Here is a 20045-nt window from a genome sequence, read left to right on the forward strand (position 1 = left end):
ACACAAAATTACCAAGATTAAATCATGAAGAAATAGAAAATCTGAATGGATGTATAACTACCAAGGAGATTGAATCAATAATCAAAAATGTCCCAACAAAGAAAAGCCCTAGACCTGATGAAATCTACCAAAAAGTTAAAGAGGAACTGATACTAGTCCCTCTCAAACTTTTTTAAAAAGTTGCAGAGGAGAGAACATTTCCTAACTCATTCTATGAGGCCAACATTATCTCGATACCAAAGCCTAACAGGAAAATAAAACTGCAGACTAATATCCTTTATGCACACGATGCAAAAATCCTCAGCAAAATACTATCAAGTCAAATTTAGTAGCATATTAAAAGGATTATACACCAGGGGCCAGCCTCGCAGCCGAGTGGTTAAGTTTACACACTCCACTTTGGTGGCCCAGGGTTTCACCAGTTCGGATCCTGGGCACGGACACGGTACCACTCATCAGGCCATGCTGAGGTGGCGTCCCACACGCCACAACCAGAGGCACTCACAACTAGAATATACAACTATGTACTGGGGGGCTTTGAGGACAGGAAGAAGAAGAAGAAAAAAAAGAAGATTGGCAACAGAGGTTAGCTCAAGTGACAATCTTAATTTTTTAAAAAAGGATTATACACCATGATCAAGTGGGATTTATTCCTGGAATGCAAAGATGGTTCAACATGTGAAAATTATCTGTGTTTGTAGATATGATCTTATATGTAGAAGTTCCTAAAGATTCTGCAAAAAAAACCTGTTACAGCTAATAAATGAATTCAGCAAAGAAGCAACATACAAAGTCAACAAATAAAAATCAGTTCCATTTCTTTACACTAACAATGAACAATCTGAACTGGAAATGACAAAAACAATTCCATTTACAATAGCATCAAAAAGAATAAAATACTAAAAATTAACCTAACCAAGGAGGTGAAAGGTACAATGAAAACTACATAAAATTCCTGAAAGAAATTAAAGAAACATAGATGGAAAGACATCCCATGTTCATGGATTGGAAGACAATATTGTTGACATCAATACTACACAAAGCAATCTACAAATTCAATGAAATCCCTATCAAAATCCCAAGGACATTTTTTGCAGAAATAGAAAAACCCATCCTAAAATTCATATGGAATCTCAAGGGACCCTGAATAACCAAAACAATCTTGAAAAAGAAGAACAAAGTTGGAAGACTTAGCCTTCTGGATTTCAAAACTTACTACAAAGCTACAATAATCAAAAAGTGTGGTACTGGCATAAAGACAGACATATAGACCAATGGGATAGAATAAAGAGCCCAGAAATAAGCCCTCACATATCTGGTCAAATGATTTTCACAAGGATGCCAAGACTCTTCAATGGGGAAGGAACAATCTTTTCAACAAATGGTACTGGAAAACCTGGATATCCACACGCAAAAGAATGAAGTTGGACCCTTATCTAGCTTCATCTACAAAAATTAACTCAAAATGGATCAAAGACCTAAGTATAAGAACAAAAACTATAAAAGTCTTAGAAAAAACATAAGGCAAAATCTTCATGACATTGACGTTGGCAATAATTCCTTGGATATGACACCAAAGCACAGGCAACGAAACAAAAAATAGACAAATTGGGCTTCAAGAAAAGTTTTTAAATTTGTGCATCAAAAGACAATATCAACAGAGTAAAAAGGCAACCCACAAAATGGGAAAAAGTGTTTGCAACTTATATATCTGATAAGGGATTAATATCCAAAATATAGAGAGAAATCCTAAAACTCAACAACAAAAAACAAACAACCTAATTCAAAAATGGGCAAAAGACTTGCATAGACTTATTTCCAAAGACAATATACAAAGTGCCAATGAGCACACGAAAAGACGCTCAACATCACTGATCATTAGGGAAATGCAAATCAAAACTACAAGAGGGCGGGCCTGGTGGCACGGTGGTGAAGTTCGCACATTCTTCGGCAGCCTGAGGTTCGTGGGTTTGGATCCTGGGCATGGACCTACACACTGCACATCAAGCCATGCTGTGGTAGCATCCTACATACAAAACAGAAGAAGACTAGCAACAGATGTTAGCTCAGGGCTAATCTTCCTCACACACACACACACACAAACATTACAATGAGATACCACCTCACACCACTTAGGATAGACACTATCGAAAACATAGAAAATAACCGGGTTAGGTTTGCTCTCCACTTTGGCAGCCTGCAATTCGCAAGTTTGGATCCTGGGTATGGACCTAGCACTGCTCGTCAGGCCATGCTGTGGTGGCATCTCACATAGAAAATGTAGGAAGATTGGCACAGATGTTGGCTCAGGGCCAATCTTCCTCACCAAGAACCCCCAGAAAATAACAAATGTTAGGGAGGATGTTGAGAAATTAGAACACTTGTATGCTGTCTGTGGGAATGTAAAATGGTGCAGCCACTTTGGAAAACAGTCTGGAGGTTCCTCAAAATATTAAAAATAGAATTATCATAGGATCCAGCAATTCCACTCCTGGGTACATACTCAAAAGAACTGAAAGCAGGGTCTCAAAGAGCTATTTGAACACCTACGTTCACAGCAGCATTATTAGCTGCTAACATATGGAAACAACCCAAGGGTCCATCAATGAATGAACGGAAAAGCAAAATGTGGTCTACACATACAATGGAATATTATTCAGTCTTAAAAAGGGAGGACATTCTGACATGTGCTACAACGTGGATGAACCTTGAGGACAGTAGGCTGAGTGAAAGAAGGGAGCCACAAAAAGACAAATCCTGATGATTCCACTCAAGTGACGTTCCTAGAGGAGTCATCCACAGAGACAGAAAGTGGAACAGTGGGTGCCAGCAGCCGGGGGAGGGGGATGGGAATTAACATTTAATAGGGACAGAGTTTCAGCTTTACAAGACAAAAGAGTTCCGGATGCAGATGACATGATTCTATATATAGAAAACCCTAAAAATCCTTCAGAAAACTATTAGAAATAATCAACTATAGCAAAGTTGCAGGGTACAAAATGAACTTACAAAAAATCAGTTGCATTTCTATACTTTAATAATGAACTAGCAGAAAGAGAACTTAAGAATACAATCCCATTTACAATCGCAACAAAAAGAATAAAGTATCTAGGAATAAATTTAACCAAGGATCTGAAATACCTATACAATAAAAACTATAAGACATTACTGAAAGAAATCGATGATGACATAAAGAAATGGAAAGACATTCCATGCACACGGATTGGAAGAATAAACATAGTTAAAATGTCCACACTACCAAAGCAATCAACAGATTCAATGCAATCCCAATCAGAATCCCAATGACACTCTTCATAGAAATAGAACAAAGAATCCCAAAATTCATATGAGGCAACAAAAGACACAGAATAGCTAGAGCAATCCTGAGAAAAAAGAACAAAGCTGGAGGCATCACAATCCCTGACTTCAAAACATACTACAAAGCCATAGTGATCAAACCAGCATGGTACTAGTACAAAAACAGGCACACAGATCAATGGAACAGAATTGAAAGCCCAGAAATAAAAACGCACATCTACGGACAGCTAATCTTCCACAGAGGTGCCAAGAACATACAATGGAGAAAGGAAAGTCTCTTCAATAAATGGTGTTGGGAAAACTGGACAGCCACATGCAAAAGAATGAAGGTAGAACTTTATCTCACGCCATACACAAAAATAAACTCAAAATGGACCAATGACTTGAAGGTAAGACTTGAAACCATAAAACTCTTAGAAGAAAATATAGGCAGCACACTTTGACATTGGTCTTAGCAGCATCTTTTCAAATACTAGGTCCACTCAGGCAAGGCAAACAAAAGAAAAACTAAACAAAGGGGACTTCATCAGACTAAAGAGCTTCTGCAAGGCAAGGAAATCATGAATCAAATGAAAAGACAACCCACCAACTAGGAGAAAATATTTGCAAGTCACATATCCGACAAGGGGTTAATTTAAAAATATATAAAGAATTCATAAAACTCAACAACAAAAAAACAAACAACTTGGTCAAAAAATGGGCAGAGGATATGAACATTTTTCCAAAGAAGATATACAGATAGCCAACAGACAAATGAAAAGATGTTCAACATCACTAATCATTAGGCAAATGCAAATCAAAACTACAATGAGATATCACCTTATACTTGTCAGAATGGCTATAATTAACATGACGACAAATAGCAAGTATAGGAGAGGGTGTGGAGAAAAGGGAGCCCTCCTACACTGCTGGTGGGAACGAAAACCGGTGCAGCCACTATGGAAAACAGTATGGGGATTTCTCAAAAAACTAAAAATAGAAATACCACACAACCCAGCTATCCCACTAGTGGGTATTTATCCAGAGAACTTGAGATCAACAATTTGAAGAGCCTTATGTACCCCCATGTTCATTGCAGCATTATTCACAATAGCCAAGACTTGGAAGCCACCCACATGCCCATCAACTGAGGAATGGATAAAGAAGATGTGGTGTATATATATACAATGGAATACTACTCCACCATAAAAAAGACAAAATCAGGGGCTGGCCCAGTGGTGTTATCAATTAAGTTCGCACACTCCACTTTGGCAGCCCGGGGTTCACCAGTTCAGACCCTGGGTGCAGACATACGCATTGCTTATCAAGCCATGCTGTGACAGGCATCCCACATATAAAGTAGAGGAAGAGAACATGGATGTTAGCTCAGGGCCAATGTTCCTCAGCAAAAAGAAGAGGATTGGCGGTAAATGTTAGCTCAGGGCTAATCTTCCTCAAAAAAAAAAAAAAAAAAAAAGACAAAATCATTCTATTTGCAACAACATGGATAGACCTTGAGGGTATTACGTTAAGTGAAATAAGTCAGAGAAAGACAAATACCGCATGATTTCACTCGTATGTGGAAAATAAACAAATACATGGACAAAGAGAATACATTAGTGATTGCCAGAGGGGAAGGAGGGGTTGGGTGTGGGCAAAAGGGGTAAATATATGGTGACAAATAAAAATTAGACTATCAGTGGTGAGCACAACGCAGTCTATACAGAAACTGATAAATAATAATGTACACTGGAAATTTCACAATGTATATAAACCAATATGACCTCAATAAAATAATTTTTAAAAATTTAAAAAAGCATTCTGGAGATGATCTCAGGAGGAATCAGAGAACTGTAGAAAGGAATGAAAAACCCTGGAAAGGGTAAACCTCAGGATAAAAGCGAAAGAATATTAATTGTTTAAAGCAACCATACCAGCCATGACTTGTGGTATTTCCACCTCTGCAGAAGCAAATATGTGACAACAGTAGCACAGCAGGGAAGATGGGCATGAATGGAGCTAAACCACTGTGAGGCTTATACAGCCACTTTCTATCCATTATAGGACAATATCAACAGCCAGTGGACTTAGCCCACTGTTCTAACAAGGGCTCTCAGTGTAAATGGAAAGAACTCTGACTAACAGGAAGAGGTGGCAAGACTGAGCCATTAACACATGCTCTCTAAAGGAGACCCACTTCAAAATGTAAAGGCCCGGAGAGACTGACAGCGAAAGGCTGAGAAAGGGATACACTTGTAGACTCTAACCAAGAGAGAGCTCGTGTGGCTGTGCTAACATCATAAAGAGTAGAATTTAAGACAAGAAATATTAATAGAGATAAAGAGGACATTTCATAATGATGAAAGGGTCCAATCAAAGGAAGACAAAACAATCCTGAATTAGATGTACTGAATAAAGAAAATACATAAGGAAAATACATAAAGAAATATACATCAAAATATATAAAGAAAATAATCACAGAACTAAACAGACAAAGACAAGAATCCTCAAACATAGCTGGAGACTTAAGTCAGCTCTCTCAGTACCTCAGAGAACGAGCCGGCAGAAGAGTCAGGAAGGATACAGTGCCAATTTAGTTGACATTTTAGAACACACCACCCAGCAACGCAGATACACACTGTGTTCAAGTATACGTGAAACATTTGCCAAAACACACCACATGCTGGGCCAAGAGCAAGTTTCAACAAGATTCTTCTTTCTTTATCCATAGTGGATGTCTATATACAAAAAAGAACTTTGATCCTTATCTCTTACCTTACACAAAAATTAATTCAAGATTAATTAATCATAAAAAGCTAAAAGCAAAAGGAAAACAGTAAAACATCTAGAAGAAACCATAGGAGAACATCTTCATGACCTTGGGTAGGCAAAAGTTTCTTCAACAGGACGCTAAGCAACTTGCTATAATAGAAAAAATCGAAACACTGGATTTCATCAACAAATACCACTAAGAGGTACACAGACAAGTCACATGCTGGAAGAAGGTACTCAATGCATATATCGAACAAAGGACTTGATGAAGAATATATGGAGAACGCTTAGAAGTCAATAAAAAAAGAGACAACCAATCTGATTCTTTTTTCCAATCTGATTTTTAAATGAGCAAAAGTGTGAACAAGCACATCACAAGAGAAGAGATCTGAATGACCAGCCAGCACATCAAACAATGTTCAACACCCTCAGTCATCAGAGAAATGCAAATTAAGACCATATGAGATGAGCAAGAAGAGAAAACTAAAAACATGGACAATGCCAAGCATCGTGTGCGTGGTGGAGGCGGCGGAGCACACTCATGGCTGTTGACCTGTGAAGCTGTACAACCACTTTGGAAAATCTTCAAAAGCTGGAGGTAACCCAATTGCCCCTCCACAACAGAATGAGTAAATACCTTGTGGTCCATTGACAGAACGGGATTCTACACAGCATGGAAAAGAACCAGCTTCTGCTACGTGCACCAACACGGGTGAATCTCACAGACTTCATGTCGAGCAAAAGCATAAATGAGAGAACACAGCCTGCATGATTCCATGCATATGAAAGCCACAAGACTGGCTGAGGCTGTAGGAACCAGAAGGGGTGTGACCTCTATGGGGCTTCTGCCTGAGAAGGTTACTAGGGGCCTGATGAGAGGGGCTGGTAGCGTTCTTTGTCTTGATCTGGGTGGTGGCTACACAGGTGAGCACATATGCAAAATCTCATCCATGGACAAACAGAACTAGTGCCCAGCATGTTCTTACTGTATTTACATCTCCACAAAAAAGGAAAGAGGAAAATGCTCATTAATCCCAAAGAAGGAAAGAAAGACCAGAAGAACAGAACAACCCTGCGGGCAGACCCTCCAAAATGAGGGTTCTTACTTTCTCCACTTGTTCCCTTGGCCGAGCCGCTCACACTGCAGGAGGGCCTAACCGCCTGCACCCCACCTTCTTTCTGTTGGCCGCTGGGAAGCGGGTGCTGTACCCATGGCACTGGGAAGGTCTCCGCCCTCAAGAGAGGGGAGGAAAGCCAGGCTCGACCTCAGGACCTCGGGCATCGAGGCGCAACCCAGGTTGTGGACAGTCAGGAGGCCAGGGCCAAGCACGATTACTGAGCCAGCCAGGTGGCCTGGCAGCAAAATGGGACAGATGTGCCTGCCCTGCCTGCCTCTGACGGCTGTCGTGGGGTTCAAATGAGGTAAAAGACATCAATGGGTGTGGAAGGTGCTTAAGGAGATGTTACCCAAAAGCACCCCCAAGGGGGATGTCATCTTGTCAGCCAACAGGGGCCTGTGGGAAGGCCTGATCCCCAACACTCAGACAGGCACCCCAATACCCAGACGGGTGCCCCAGTGCTCAGACAGGGCCTCACATACCCATACAAGTGCCCCAGATGCCCAGACAGCCACCCCAACACCCAGACAGGCAACCAGTGCCCAGACAGGTGCTCCAGACATCCCAGAGGCTGGACTTCCCTAGACACCTCCTGCAGTACCCCCAATGTCCTCTGATGGACATGAGCCCCGGGCGCACACTCGCTTCTGCTGGTCAGAGCAGTGGGCACACCCTCAGAACTCCGAACGAGGCACACTTACTGGACGAGGGCGTAGTACTGCTGGGTCAGGTCCTTCCACTCATCCTCTGTGAGGTCCTGGACGGCGTCCTCGGAGATGTCGATGTCCTCATGCTCCCGCTGCCCCAGGTAGGCCTGACACACTCTGCATGCAGTGTCCACAAGCTGCCCGGAGAGGCCTCTGAGCTTTGATTCATCGTTCTCAGGACCTGAAACCCAAGCACAGGCATGTGGGGTGTGTACTGCACCCCCCTGTGGTGTGGCACCACCTGGTGCACTGGACAAAGGCCACCCCACCCCTCGTGCCTCAAGGCTTCAAGGGGACACCACACGATTCTCTAGGCGGGCACCCTGGATGCCACACCTGTGTCTGGGCGGGTACCACTCCCTGCTGAAGCTGCCCTCCCACCACTCTGTGCCCACAAGCCCTGGGGGGCTGGTACAAGCATCTCCCTGTATTTCTAGTGCTTCTGGAGCACTTGTACACATGGGCTCGCTGCTCTGTGTGTCTGACCTCTTATACAGCATCTCATTCTCCTTCTGGAACCCATGGGGTGAGACCACTGCTGGGTCTCGGGAAGCACTGAATGCCAGGGGGTTCCCCTCGTCAAGGTGAAGGTGGATCTCAAGCGGCCTCACTCCCACACAAAGCAACCCAGCCCCAGGTTAGGACGTGGAGAATGGACTGAGAACAAGCACCCATCCACGGACTATGGGGTAGGACCCTGGAGGTAAACCCAGGAACAAGGCTGCATGGAAAATGTCTGGGAACAACTCTGCAGACAACGGGGGTCAGGCATTGCCCGAGAGGCAGCCCTGACGGAGAGCAGACCCTGTGGCCCCGAGATTAGGAGCCAGGTTTATATGGTGGCTGCAGAGATCATGATACGCATTTAGAAGAATGTATTGAGGGTCGGCCCAGTGGCGCAGCGGTTAAGTGCGCACGCTCTGCTTCTCAGCGGCCCGGGGTTCGCCGGCCCGGATCCTGGGTGCGGACATGGCACCACTTGGCAAAAGCCATGCTGTGGTAGGTGTCCCACATATAAAGTAGAGGAAGATGGGCACGATGTTAGCTCAGGGCCAGTCTTCCTCAGTGAAAAGAGGAGGATTGGCAGTAGTTAGCTCAAGGCTAATCTTCCTCAAAAAAAAAAAAAAGAAGAACGTATTGAGGTGAAATTCACATAACATAACCATTTTAAAGTGAAAAATTGTACTTCTTGTTTCCAATTTGGCATGTAAGGAGCTTGGAAGTTGCCATTCCTTCTTAACAAGTAAAATGTCGGACAAACTGAAGAATGAACAACTCTTCTTAGATTCATCAGAGAAATGAGGCCACAGGCAGATTGCTGCCCCCAAACTGGAGAGACCAACAGGCGGATACAGAGACTAAACTTCCTGGAGCAGGAACCTCCCGGGGAACCAGAGCGGGGGGTGGGGGGGAACCTGGACACAACTGACGGACTGCTGGAGGCTCACGTGGACAATGCTGATAGTTAAAAATGCTGGGGAGGGGGTCAGTTTTAGGGCGACCCCTATGCTTTCATCACTTTTACCTCCAGGAGCTTGACTGTTTCTCACACTGAATATCAGAGAAAAACCCCTTATGATGGGGCAGGGGGAGGGGAGAACAGCCATCTTGAAACACACAGACCACTCTATTCTTAACAAGGCCGCCCTCAGGAGAAATACTTACCAGAGCCTGACCAGCCCGGGAGAAGGGAAGTACCCAACTCTAGTTCCTGTCAGCCTGCCCACCACAGGGGAGAAAACCCCAGAAGTGCTGGCGAAGTCCACTGTCCAGGGGCACAGGCTCACAGACAGACTGAGCCCTAATCACAGGACTGTAGGACACTCCCTTCCCTGCACCTCACCACCACATCGCTAAAGCCCTATTTACCACAGTTCCTTTTACCCAGGACATCTTGTCCAGCCTTTAAGAAAAAAATCACAAGGCATACGAAAAGGCAAAAACACAGACTGAGACAGAGCATCAGAACCAGACACGGCAGGGGTGTTGGAAAAATCAGACCAGGAATTTAAAACAACTATGGTTAATATGACAAGGGCTCTAATGGAGAAAGTAGGCAACATGCAAGAACAGATGGGCAATGTAAGCAGAGAGACAGAAATCCTAAGAAAGGACCAAAAAGAAATGCTAGAGATAGGAAACACCGTAACAGCAATGAGGAATGCCTTTGATTGGGCTCATTAGTAGACTGGATATGGCTGAGGAAAGAATCTCTGAGCTTGAGGATATCTCAACAGAAACTCCCCAAACTGAATAGCAAAGAGAAAACGACTGAAAAAAATAGAACAGAATATCCAAGACCTGGGGACAACGGCAAAGGCTGTAACATATGTGTAATGGGGATACCAGAAGGAAAGGAAAAAGAAGAAGAGAGGTATATTTGAAGCTGTAGTGACTAAGAATTTTCCCCACGTTAATGTCAGAGAAACAACAGATCCAGGACTTAGAGAACACCAGACAGGAAAAATACCAAAAACAAGACCAAAAAGCAAAAACAATCACCTAAGCATATCATATTCAAACTGCAGAAAATCAAAGAAAAAGAAAAAATCTTGAAAGAAGGCAGAGGAAAAGAACCACATTATCTACAGAGGAATAAAGATAAGAATTACATCTAACTTCCCAGAGTGGAGTGAAACATTTAACATGTTGAGAAAAAAAACCCCACCAATATAGAATCCCATGTCCTGGGAAACTATCTTTCAAAAGTGAAGAGAAATAAAGACTTCCTCAGACAAAAAACAAAAAAATTGGAATTTTTTGCCAGTAGACCTGCCTTACAAGAAATATTAAAAGAAGTTCTTCAGAGAGAAGGAAAATTACAAAGATCAAAAACTCAGTTCTATGTAAAGAAAGAAAGAGCATTGGAGAAGGAGTAAGTGAAGATAAAATAAAAACTCATATTTTTCTTATTCTTAAATGATATGACAAAACAAATAACTTAATACATATTATTAAAAATAATAATAGCAACAACATATCCAAAAATTATAGCTATGGATCAGTGAAATGAATGAAACAATGATATAAGGCACAGGAGGGAAGAAGCAGGAACAGTGTGTTATTATAAGATACTTGCACTACTGTGAAATGGTACTGTTACTTGCAAGTGGAGTTGGATTCATTGTAAATGTATATTGCAAACTGTAGGGCAACCACTAAATACATACAAACATATATATATATATAAAATACATAAAGAAGTATAACTGCTATGCTAAGAAAGGGGAGAAAGTAAAACCATATATAATGCTCAGTTAAAACCACAAGAGGCAGAAAAAGAGTGGAAGGAAAAATAGGAACAGCGAACAAGAGCAATGAATAGAAAACAGTAACATATATGGTGGATGTTAATCCAACTATGTCAATAATCACTTTAAACATCAATGATCTAAATACACCAACTAAAAGAGAGATTGTAAAGTGGATCAAACAGTAAGACCCAACTGTATATTTTCTACAACAAAGCCACTTAAAATATAAAGACACATATAGATTAAAGGTAAAGGGATGGAGAAGTTATGCCAGGCTGACACCAAGCAGAAGAAAGCAAGGTGGCTGCATTAGTTTCAGAAGGTGCAGACTCCAGAGCAAGGAAAACGATCAGGTATAGAAAGAACGTTACAACATGAAAAAGAGATCGGTTTTCCAAAAACCTAATAATCCTCTATATGTATGTGTGTAACAACAGAGCATCCAAAATACATGAAGCAAAAACTGATAGAACTGCAAGGAGAAAGAGATGAACCAAGTATTATAGTTGGAGATTTCAAAACGCCTCTGTCAGTGACTGACAGATCCAGCAGGCAGAAAATCAGTAAGAACATCACTGAACTCAACAACACAATCAACTGGATACAAGGGAAATCTACAGACTACTTCATCCACAAAAGCAGGATGCACATTCTCCTCAAGCTCGAGTGGAACATTTACCAAGATATGCCCCATTCTGGGCCAAAGAACACACTTTAACAAATTTAAAAGAGTAGAAATCATACAATACATGCTCTCAGACCACAGTGGAATTATACTACAAATCGCAAGAGAAAGATAGCTGGAAAATCCCCAAATACTTGGAGATTAAACAATACACATCTAAATAACATATGGCTCAAAGAAGAAAACTCAAGAAAAAATTTTAAATACTTTGAACTGAATGAAAATGAAAATATAACTTATCAAAATTGTGGGATTTAATGAAAGCAGTGCTTAGAGGGGAATTTATAGAATTGAATGCATATATTAGAAAAGAAGAAAGATCTAAAATCAATTATCTAAGCTTCCACTTTAGGAAATTAGAAAAAGAAGAGAAAATCAAATCCAAAGTAAGCAGCAGAAAAAAATAATAAAAATTATAGCAGAAACCCAGTGACAATGAAAACAGAAAATTAATAGAAAAAAATCAATGAAACCTGGAGCTGATTGTTTGAAAAGATCAATAAAATCAGTAACTACTCTAGCCAGGGTAACTAAGAAGAAGAGATAGAGGACACAAATTATTAATATCATAAATGAAAAAGGAGACATCACAACAGATCTCATGGACATTAAAGGGATAACAAAGGAATATTGTGAACAACTTTATGCCCACAAATTTGATAACCTAGGTGAAATGGACCAATTTCCTAAGACACAAGCTGTCAAAACTCACACAAGAAGAAACAGACAATCTGAATAGGCCCATTTCACTTACTAGTGATAGTAAATGACCTTGAATAGTTCTAGCTATTAAAGAAATTGAATCAACAATTAATAACCTCCCAAAACAGAAAGCACCAGGCTCAGATGGTGAATTCTACCAAACACTTAGGGAGAAATGATACCAATTCTCTACAATCTCTTTCAGAAGATAGGAGCAGAGGGAATACTGTCTAACTTATTCCATGAAACCAGCATTACCTTATATGAAATCCAGAAAAAGACATTACACGGGACCAAAATCTCTCATGAACATAAATGCAAAATCCTCAACAAAATATTTGCAAATTGAATGCAACAATGTATAAACTATGACCAAGTAGGATTTACCTCAGGTATACAAGGCTGGTTCAACATTCAAGAATCAATTAATGTAACAGGTCACATCAATAAGCTAAAGAACAAAAATCACATGATCATATCAATAGATGCAGAAAAAGCATTTGACAAAATTAACACCTATTCACAATAAAAAATCCCAGCAAACTAGGAATAGAGGGGACCTGCCTCAACTTGATAAAGAATATCTACCAAAAACCTACAGCTAACATTATACTTAATGGTGAGAAACTAGAAGTTTTCCCACTAAGATCAGGAGCAAGGCAAAGACGTCCCCTCTCACCACTGCTTTTCAACATCATACGGGAAGTCCCACTAATGCAATAAGACAAGACAAGAAAAGGTATACAAATTGGGAAGGAAGAAGTAAAACTGTCAAGGATGACATGATTATCTATGTAGAAAATCTGAAAGAATTGACAAAAAAACCCTCCTGGGACTAGTAAGTGATATAGTCAACGGCTTTCCTATATACAAGCAATGAATAAGTGGAATTTAAAATAAAAAATGTAATACCGTTTATATTAGCTCCCCCAAAATGAAATAAATACACAAATAAATCTAACAAATATGTACAAGATCTATATGAGGAAAACTACAAACTCTGATGAATGAAATCAAAGCAGAACTAAATAAATGGATAGATATTCCATGTTCATGACTCACTGTCAAGACGTCAGTTCTTCCCAATTTGACCTATAGATTCAATGCAATCCCAATAAAAAATCCAGCAATTTATTTTATGGACATTGGCAAGCAGATTCTAAAGTTTATACGGAGAGGTAAAAGATTCAGTATAGTTAATACAATATTGAAGGAAAAGAACGAAATTGGAGATTGACACTATCTGGCTTCAAGACTTACTATAAATCCACAATAATTAAGATAGTGTGGTATTGGTGAAAGAATAGACAAATAGATCAATGGAACAGACTAGAGAGTCCAGAAATAGACCCACATAAATATGGTCAACTGATCTTTGAAAAAGAAGGAAAGGCAATACAGTGGGAAAATGTATGTTCAGCCTCAACAAATGGGGCTGAAACAACTGAATATTCACACACAAAAACATGAATCTCAACACAGACCTTACACCCTTCACAAAGATGAACTCAAAAATTGATCATAGACCTAAGTGTGAAACACAAAACTATAACATGCCTAGAAGATAACATAGGAGAAAAACAAGATGAATTTGAGTATGGCAATGACTTTTTAGACAACACCAAAGGCACAATCCATGAAAGAAATAATGGATAAGCTGGACTCCAGTGGAATAAAGCTGGACTTCTATTCTGTAAAAGACATTGTCAAGAGAATGAGAAGACAAGCCATAGACTTGGAGAAAACATTTGCAAAAGACACATCTGAAAAAACACTGTTATCCAGATTATACAAAGAATTCTTAAAATTGAACAATAAGAAAACAATTAACCCAATTAAAAATTGAGCAGGGATCTGAACAGACACCTCATCAAAGAAGATATTCAGATGGCAAATAAGTATATTAAAACATGCTCCACATCATATGTCGTCAGGGAAATGCAAATAAAAACAACAATGAGATGCTATTACACATCTATTAGAATGGCCAAAATCTGGAACGCTGACAACACCAAATGCTGGCAAAGATGTGGAGCAACAGGAACTCTCTCATTGCTGGTGGGAATGCAAAATGGTGCAGCCACTTTGGAAGGCAGTTTGATGGTTTCTTACTGAACTAAACATTCTCTCACCGTATGATCCAGCAATCAGAGTCCTTGGTATTTACCCCAAAGAGTTGAAACTTAATTCCACACAAAAACCTGCATATGGATGTTTATAGCAGCTCTATTCACAATTGCTAAAACTTGAAGCAAGCAAGACATCATTTAGTAGGAGAATGGATAAATAAACTGTAGTTCATTTGGACAATGGAATATTATTCAGAGCTAAAAAAAATGATCTATTAAGCCATGAAAAAACATGGAGGGATCTTGAATATACATTACTAAGTGAAAGAAGCCAGTCTGAAAAGGCTATATGCTGTATGATTCCAACTATGTGACATTCTGGAAAAGGCAAAACTATGGAGACAGTAGAAGGATCCATGGTTGCCTAGGGGTGGGGGGAGGGATGAATGGGGGAGCAGAGAGGACTTTTAGGGCAGTGAAACTACTCTGTATGATATCATAAATGTGGACACGTGTCATTATACATTTGACCAAACCCACAGAATGTACAAAACCAAGAGTGACCCCTAATGTAAACTATGGTTCTGCATGATAATGACGTGTCAGTGTAGGTTTATCAGTTGTAACAAATGTCCCAAGCTAGTGGAGATGTTGATAGCAGGGGATGCAGTAGGGGGAGGGGGTATACGGGAAATTCCTGTACCTTCCACTCAATTTTGCTGTGAATCTAAAACTGCTCTATTAAAGGGAACAACAACCATGAGAAAAACTTCTGTGGTTTTGTAGGCCTAAACTACACCGTGCAGGAGCTGGTTCCCCGGCGTCCTCTTCCGTGGGATTCTTTGGAAGAGACGGGGTGGGGACAGGGTTCCATCCTAGACATGCTGCCCCCTGCCCCTCCTGTCACTGTTCTCCCAAAGCGGCGCAGCCTTGGCCCCCACACACCTTTCCTGTTGCTGGGGTCACTGTCACCGGACTCCTCCCTCCTGCTCTTGGGTTTGCTCCTGTCGCAGGTCTGGTGGCTGACTACCCACTTGAGGATGCTGGAGGCCACTGTGCGCCGGAAGTCGTCTGAAAGGACACCAAGGCCTCAGCCCCTCTGCCTGCACTGGGGACCTCGGACCTTGGCCACCGCCAGCCATTCTCAGCCCAGGCATCCCACAGGCTGCAGGGGCCTCACAGCCCTCTGAGGGGCCAGGACTCCTCCAGCTGCCCACCTCTGCCCCCAGACTCCACCTACAACCCCGCCTTTCTGCCTCCCACTCCTCTGCAGATGTGAGTCCAATTACATCCAAGACATCCACCTTGGCTGCTCACCCACCCTGGCAACAGGCCCAGAGGCAGGACTCAGACACCCTTCCCTGCCCCTCTTCTGCCCCCCAGGGCCACAGTCCATGGGCACCCATACCACCTCTCCCTGCTCCTGTGTCCTCAGCCCTGCACCACAGGGAACCTTCTAGAAGCTCCCCTGCTGACAGCACCAAGACCCTCCCCCTCACGAGAGCCTCTCTGGACCTCCCCTCTCTGCGGATGGCCGGGAGTGTGCCTGTGCCCACCCAGCACAGAGGCAGCTGTAGGTCCTGCAGACCTGGGCTTGGGGCCCGGCTGGGCTCTGACCACTCGTCGTGTGCCAGGGGAGGTGGCCAGCACCTCTGTGATGGAGCCCATGCCATGAGGCCTCTCCCCACCCCAGGTCCAGGCTGAGCATGCCCTCCTGGGGCTCTGCAGGAGCTGCCTGTACCTTCTCACCCAAACCTGCTCCTTCCTCCTCCAAGTTCGGGCCACCACACCCAACACTGGCCTACCCAGCAGTTGCTGTCACCCCGGAAACCCAGAACCTGAGCTCCCCTCACTGGCCCCTCACCCCAGCCTCTTCCCTCCATCAGAACAGATGCCCCTGAGCTAGGCCCCCAACCCCTAGTCTCTCTGCCCTGTGGACGCGCAGGCACACTGCCCTTGCCGGGCTGGCCTGTCTGCTCCCTGCCTGGTCCCCAGGGTTCCTCTCCTCTGGGTCTCTGTCTGGTGACCCCTCTGTGAGCCCTTTCGTCCTTTGCACTTCTCACACCAGCCCCCATGGACCACCTCCTCCTGCCTATACTGTGTGCTCCTGCGAGCCCCGTGGTGGGGTCAGGGCATGGGGCAGGGTCCTGGGCAGACACCACATCTTTACAGCCCCCAGATCAGGTGCTCAGGAACACGGTCACCCCCTAACAGACACCTCCCCACCTGCCCTGCCCTTCAGCCTCTCGGCAGGTGGACTCCGCAATCCCCCCTCTGTCCCTCGTTCAGAGCCTGTGGTCCAGAGTGTGGCCCAGATGGTATATGTCAGCACCATCCCCATGCCAGCCTCTCCCAGACGCCCCATCAGAACGGAGCTGCTGACACCTGGCTCCGCAGCCTCTGTAAGTTCCAGTGCCTCCCCTCCCGCAGATGCTGGCCATGGAAGTTTCTGGACTAGCCCTCAGCATGTGAAACAGAGCTGAGCCCCCAGGTCTTAGGATGGGACCAGACCCTCCACCATCACCCGCCCCCAAGTCCCCAGCCCTGTGGCTGCAGCCATCCCAGCCCCCTTCCCAAGGCTCCTGCAGCCGCCTCTGCAGAAGGTGGACCAGAGAAGGTGCTGCCCACGTTCCCAGCCCCAGGTGGGCTCTGCCAGCCTCCAGCCACTTACCCAGGAATTCTTGCTTCTCACTCTCGGTGCAGAGGCCGTAACAGCGTGGGAAGAAGGAGTCAGGGTTGGCCTGGGCGTACCACGGCAGGCTCCGCATGTTCAAGCATAGCCCGATCTCCAGAGACAGTGGCACATCAGGCCCCACAGGCCAGCTGGTCCATCTCAGACCAGCCTGAACGCCCGCAGGCCTGGCCGGGCGGCACCAGCTCCAGCGGGCTCCCCTCCTGGAGTGAGCCCCTCCCCAGCCTCCCAGACCCTCCTGCCCCTGGCCAGCTGGTCCGAGCAGCCAGACGACCCGACCTGCAGGCCAGGGCCCTGGCTCATCCTCTGGTCAGTGGCGGGTGCAGCAGGCCCAAAGGGGTGCGGGGGACTGTCTGAGGGTGCCCAGCGTGGTAGGCTTTGTGTTCACCTCCAGGTCCCAAATGGTGCTGGGCTCGGGCCCAGGAGAGGCGAGAGCAAGCAGGAGGGTCTACAGCATGGCTGTGCCCACCACTCTGGCCCCATGGACGTGATATGAGTTGTTAAAGAGGCCTGGTGGGGAGTCCTGGACCCCAGGGTCCAGCTCATCGCCCCAACTGGAACAAAAGGACCAAGAGCAGGGGAAAGAAAGCACCTGCTGGCCGCCGGGTACACGGGTGACCATTCCACACGGGGGCTTTGTGGGGAGCCTGGCCTGACTGGGCCGCCCACAGGTACCAACCACACTTGGAAGGATGCCAGTAGCCCAAGCCTGGTGAGGATGTGTGGAGGCCAGACCCCCACAGGGAGCCCTGGGGCAGCTGCAAGCCCCGGCCCTGACCCCCCGTCAGCTGTGCCTCTTGAGGGGATGGCCCCTGTTGCCAGGGAAGTAGCTCTCTCCAACCTCTCCTAAGCCAGTGCACACAGGCCCCACCATCCTGAGCTAGACACACCCCTGAACCCCAGCCCTCCGGGTAGACGGGGATGGCCGCCTCCAGGAGGGGCTGTGCGGCCAAAAGGAGGTGTGAGTGGCAAGCGCTCGGTGTGGTGGATGCTATGTCAACGGCTCTCAGCAAAGCCCCTGCAGCTGGAAGGCCCAGTGCAGCCAAGGGTGGCCTGCCCCCTGGGACCTGGAGCCCTCCCCGGCCAGAGCCTGGTCAGGTTGTGGTGGCCGCCCCACTTGGCCTGTGTGCCCAGAGAGGGTACTTCTGTCCTCAGAGCCACCTGGGGATGCAGCGAGAGGCACATGGGGCTCCAGGGGGCAGTGGGTGGTGCAGGTGCTGAGCGACTCTGGGCACTGATGCTGGGTAGTGGCCACGGCCTCTGGCTGGGCCAGGAGGAGGCTCAAGTCCTGGGGAGGAGCCCCGAGGTGACCAGTCCACGTGTGACTCTCCCAGCCACAGGGTGCTGGCTTTCAGGAGGTGAGGGGCTGCCGCACCTGCTCCCGCCAGCCTCTCCAAGCCCTCCCACTCACCTTGGTGGTAAAGGAGCCCGTCTTCCAGTAGTGATTCAGCATCTGGTCACCGTTCAAGCTGTGATAGTCAATGACGTCCCTTTTGATGGTCCAGAGGAAGTACGGCATTTCATTCTTTACCAACCTGGACTGGCAAGAAAACACCTTTATCTATACCCAGCATTCGAGGTTCGTATCCTTTGACGGTTAAGTTTTAACTAAGATTGAAGGAACCAGATTTTAAATGATACGCAGATTCTAACTGTGGACCTGCGGTCTGCACTGCGCCCAACGCATCTCCCTCGAGGGCCTATGTGTCCTGGGCGTGGGAGCAGCTGTGACCGCACAGGGTCTCTGCTCTCAGGAAGCAAGCACCGGATGTGGGGCTGCGAGTGGGGTCCGACATGCCTGCCCCGTGGGTGCCTCCGTCCAGCTCAGGAATACACCATGTGTGGACACAAAGTGGATGCGTTGCTTCATGACCTGGACCCCCGGGAGACGGGCTCCTCCTTCAGAGCAGGGGGGCAAGGCCCACCAGAACGTAGGGGCCTCGGAGCAAGGCTGAAGCTAGACTGGGGTGTCTTTGGTGATTGTGTTTACAAACAATGGAACATGTTTGGTCAAAATTCTAACCAAAGAGAAACAAGGAAAGGAAAACATTCTCCAAAATTCTACCCCCCAGAGATGACCCCTGATCCAAGACCTTGGAGACCCTACAGGTTCATTCTCTGCAGACTGGCGTGCGTGGACACACCTGTGTCCTGCCACGTGGACCCCCAGCTCATGCAGGACTGGGCTCCCCCCACGAGGGAGCTGGGCCCCAATGGCCAGGGCACCTCCTGAGGCTCGTCCTCGCGGCTCACTGTGTGCGGCCCAGCCTTCCTTTCTTCCAACTCTGAGCGTGACATCTGTAGCGTGTTGCCGCTGTCCCATGTGTCTCGCTTGTTAAAGTGTGTGATGAGCTCTCTTAGATGGGAGTACGAAGAGCAGCAGTTGGCTGCCCAGGCACCGCGGATGAGAAACAGCATCGGGACAGAGCTGCTGCCTGCCTGCCCCCAGGGATGGCTGCCTGGCCCCGGCCCCCCACACTCCCTCCCACCTCCCTGCATGCGGCGCTGCCCAGTGTCACATGCACCAACTTTTATAGAAACAAATCAACTTCAGGCGCTTAAAATAACGTGAGCATCAGCCTGTTCAGGTTTTGCCTGTTTTTCTATTTGACTGTCATTTGTTACTGATGTGTGAGTGCCTTCATAGTCTGGATATTAGATCTTTTAGATTATGAACACTGCAAATACCTCCCCTACTCTGGCTTGTCTTTCTGCCTTTTTCTTTGAAGGTTTTGTGCATGGCTGTGCA

At 45.3% G+C, this 20045-nt stretch overlaps 1 protein-coding gene across 7 annotated transcripts in view; it reads right to left on the minus strand.

Moving 5' to 3' along the window:
- Positions 1-20045, minus strand: part of TTLL8 (tubulin tyrosine ligase like 8) — a 76664-nt gene that overhangs the window by 42545 nt on the left and 14074 nt on the right. For 6 of the 7 annotated variants that reach the window (XM_070254311.1, XM_070254308.1, XM_070254310.1 and 3 more), the window contains 4 exons: positions 18708-18836; positions 17276-17390; positions 15550-15675; positions 7889-8075 (listed from right to left, as the gene is read on the minus strand). In XM_070254311.1, the coding sequence (XP_070110412.1) occupies positions 7889-8075; positions 15550-15675; positions 17276-17390; positions 18708-18836 (557 nt within the window). The remainder of the gene's footprint in view (positions 1-7888; positions 8076-15549; positions 15676-17275; positions 17391-18707; positions 18837-20045) is intronic. The other variant, XM_070254309.1, reaches the window with a different exon arrangement.

The sequence above is a fragment of the Equus caballus genome, chromosome 28, assembly GCF_041296265.1.
Source record: "Equus caballus isolate H_3958 breed thoroughbred chromosome 28, TB-T2T, whole genome shotgun sequence".
NCBI lineage: Eukaryota > Metazoa > Chordata > Mammalia > Perissodactyla > Equidae > Equus > Equus caballus.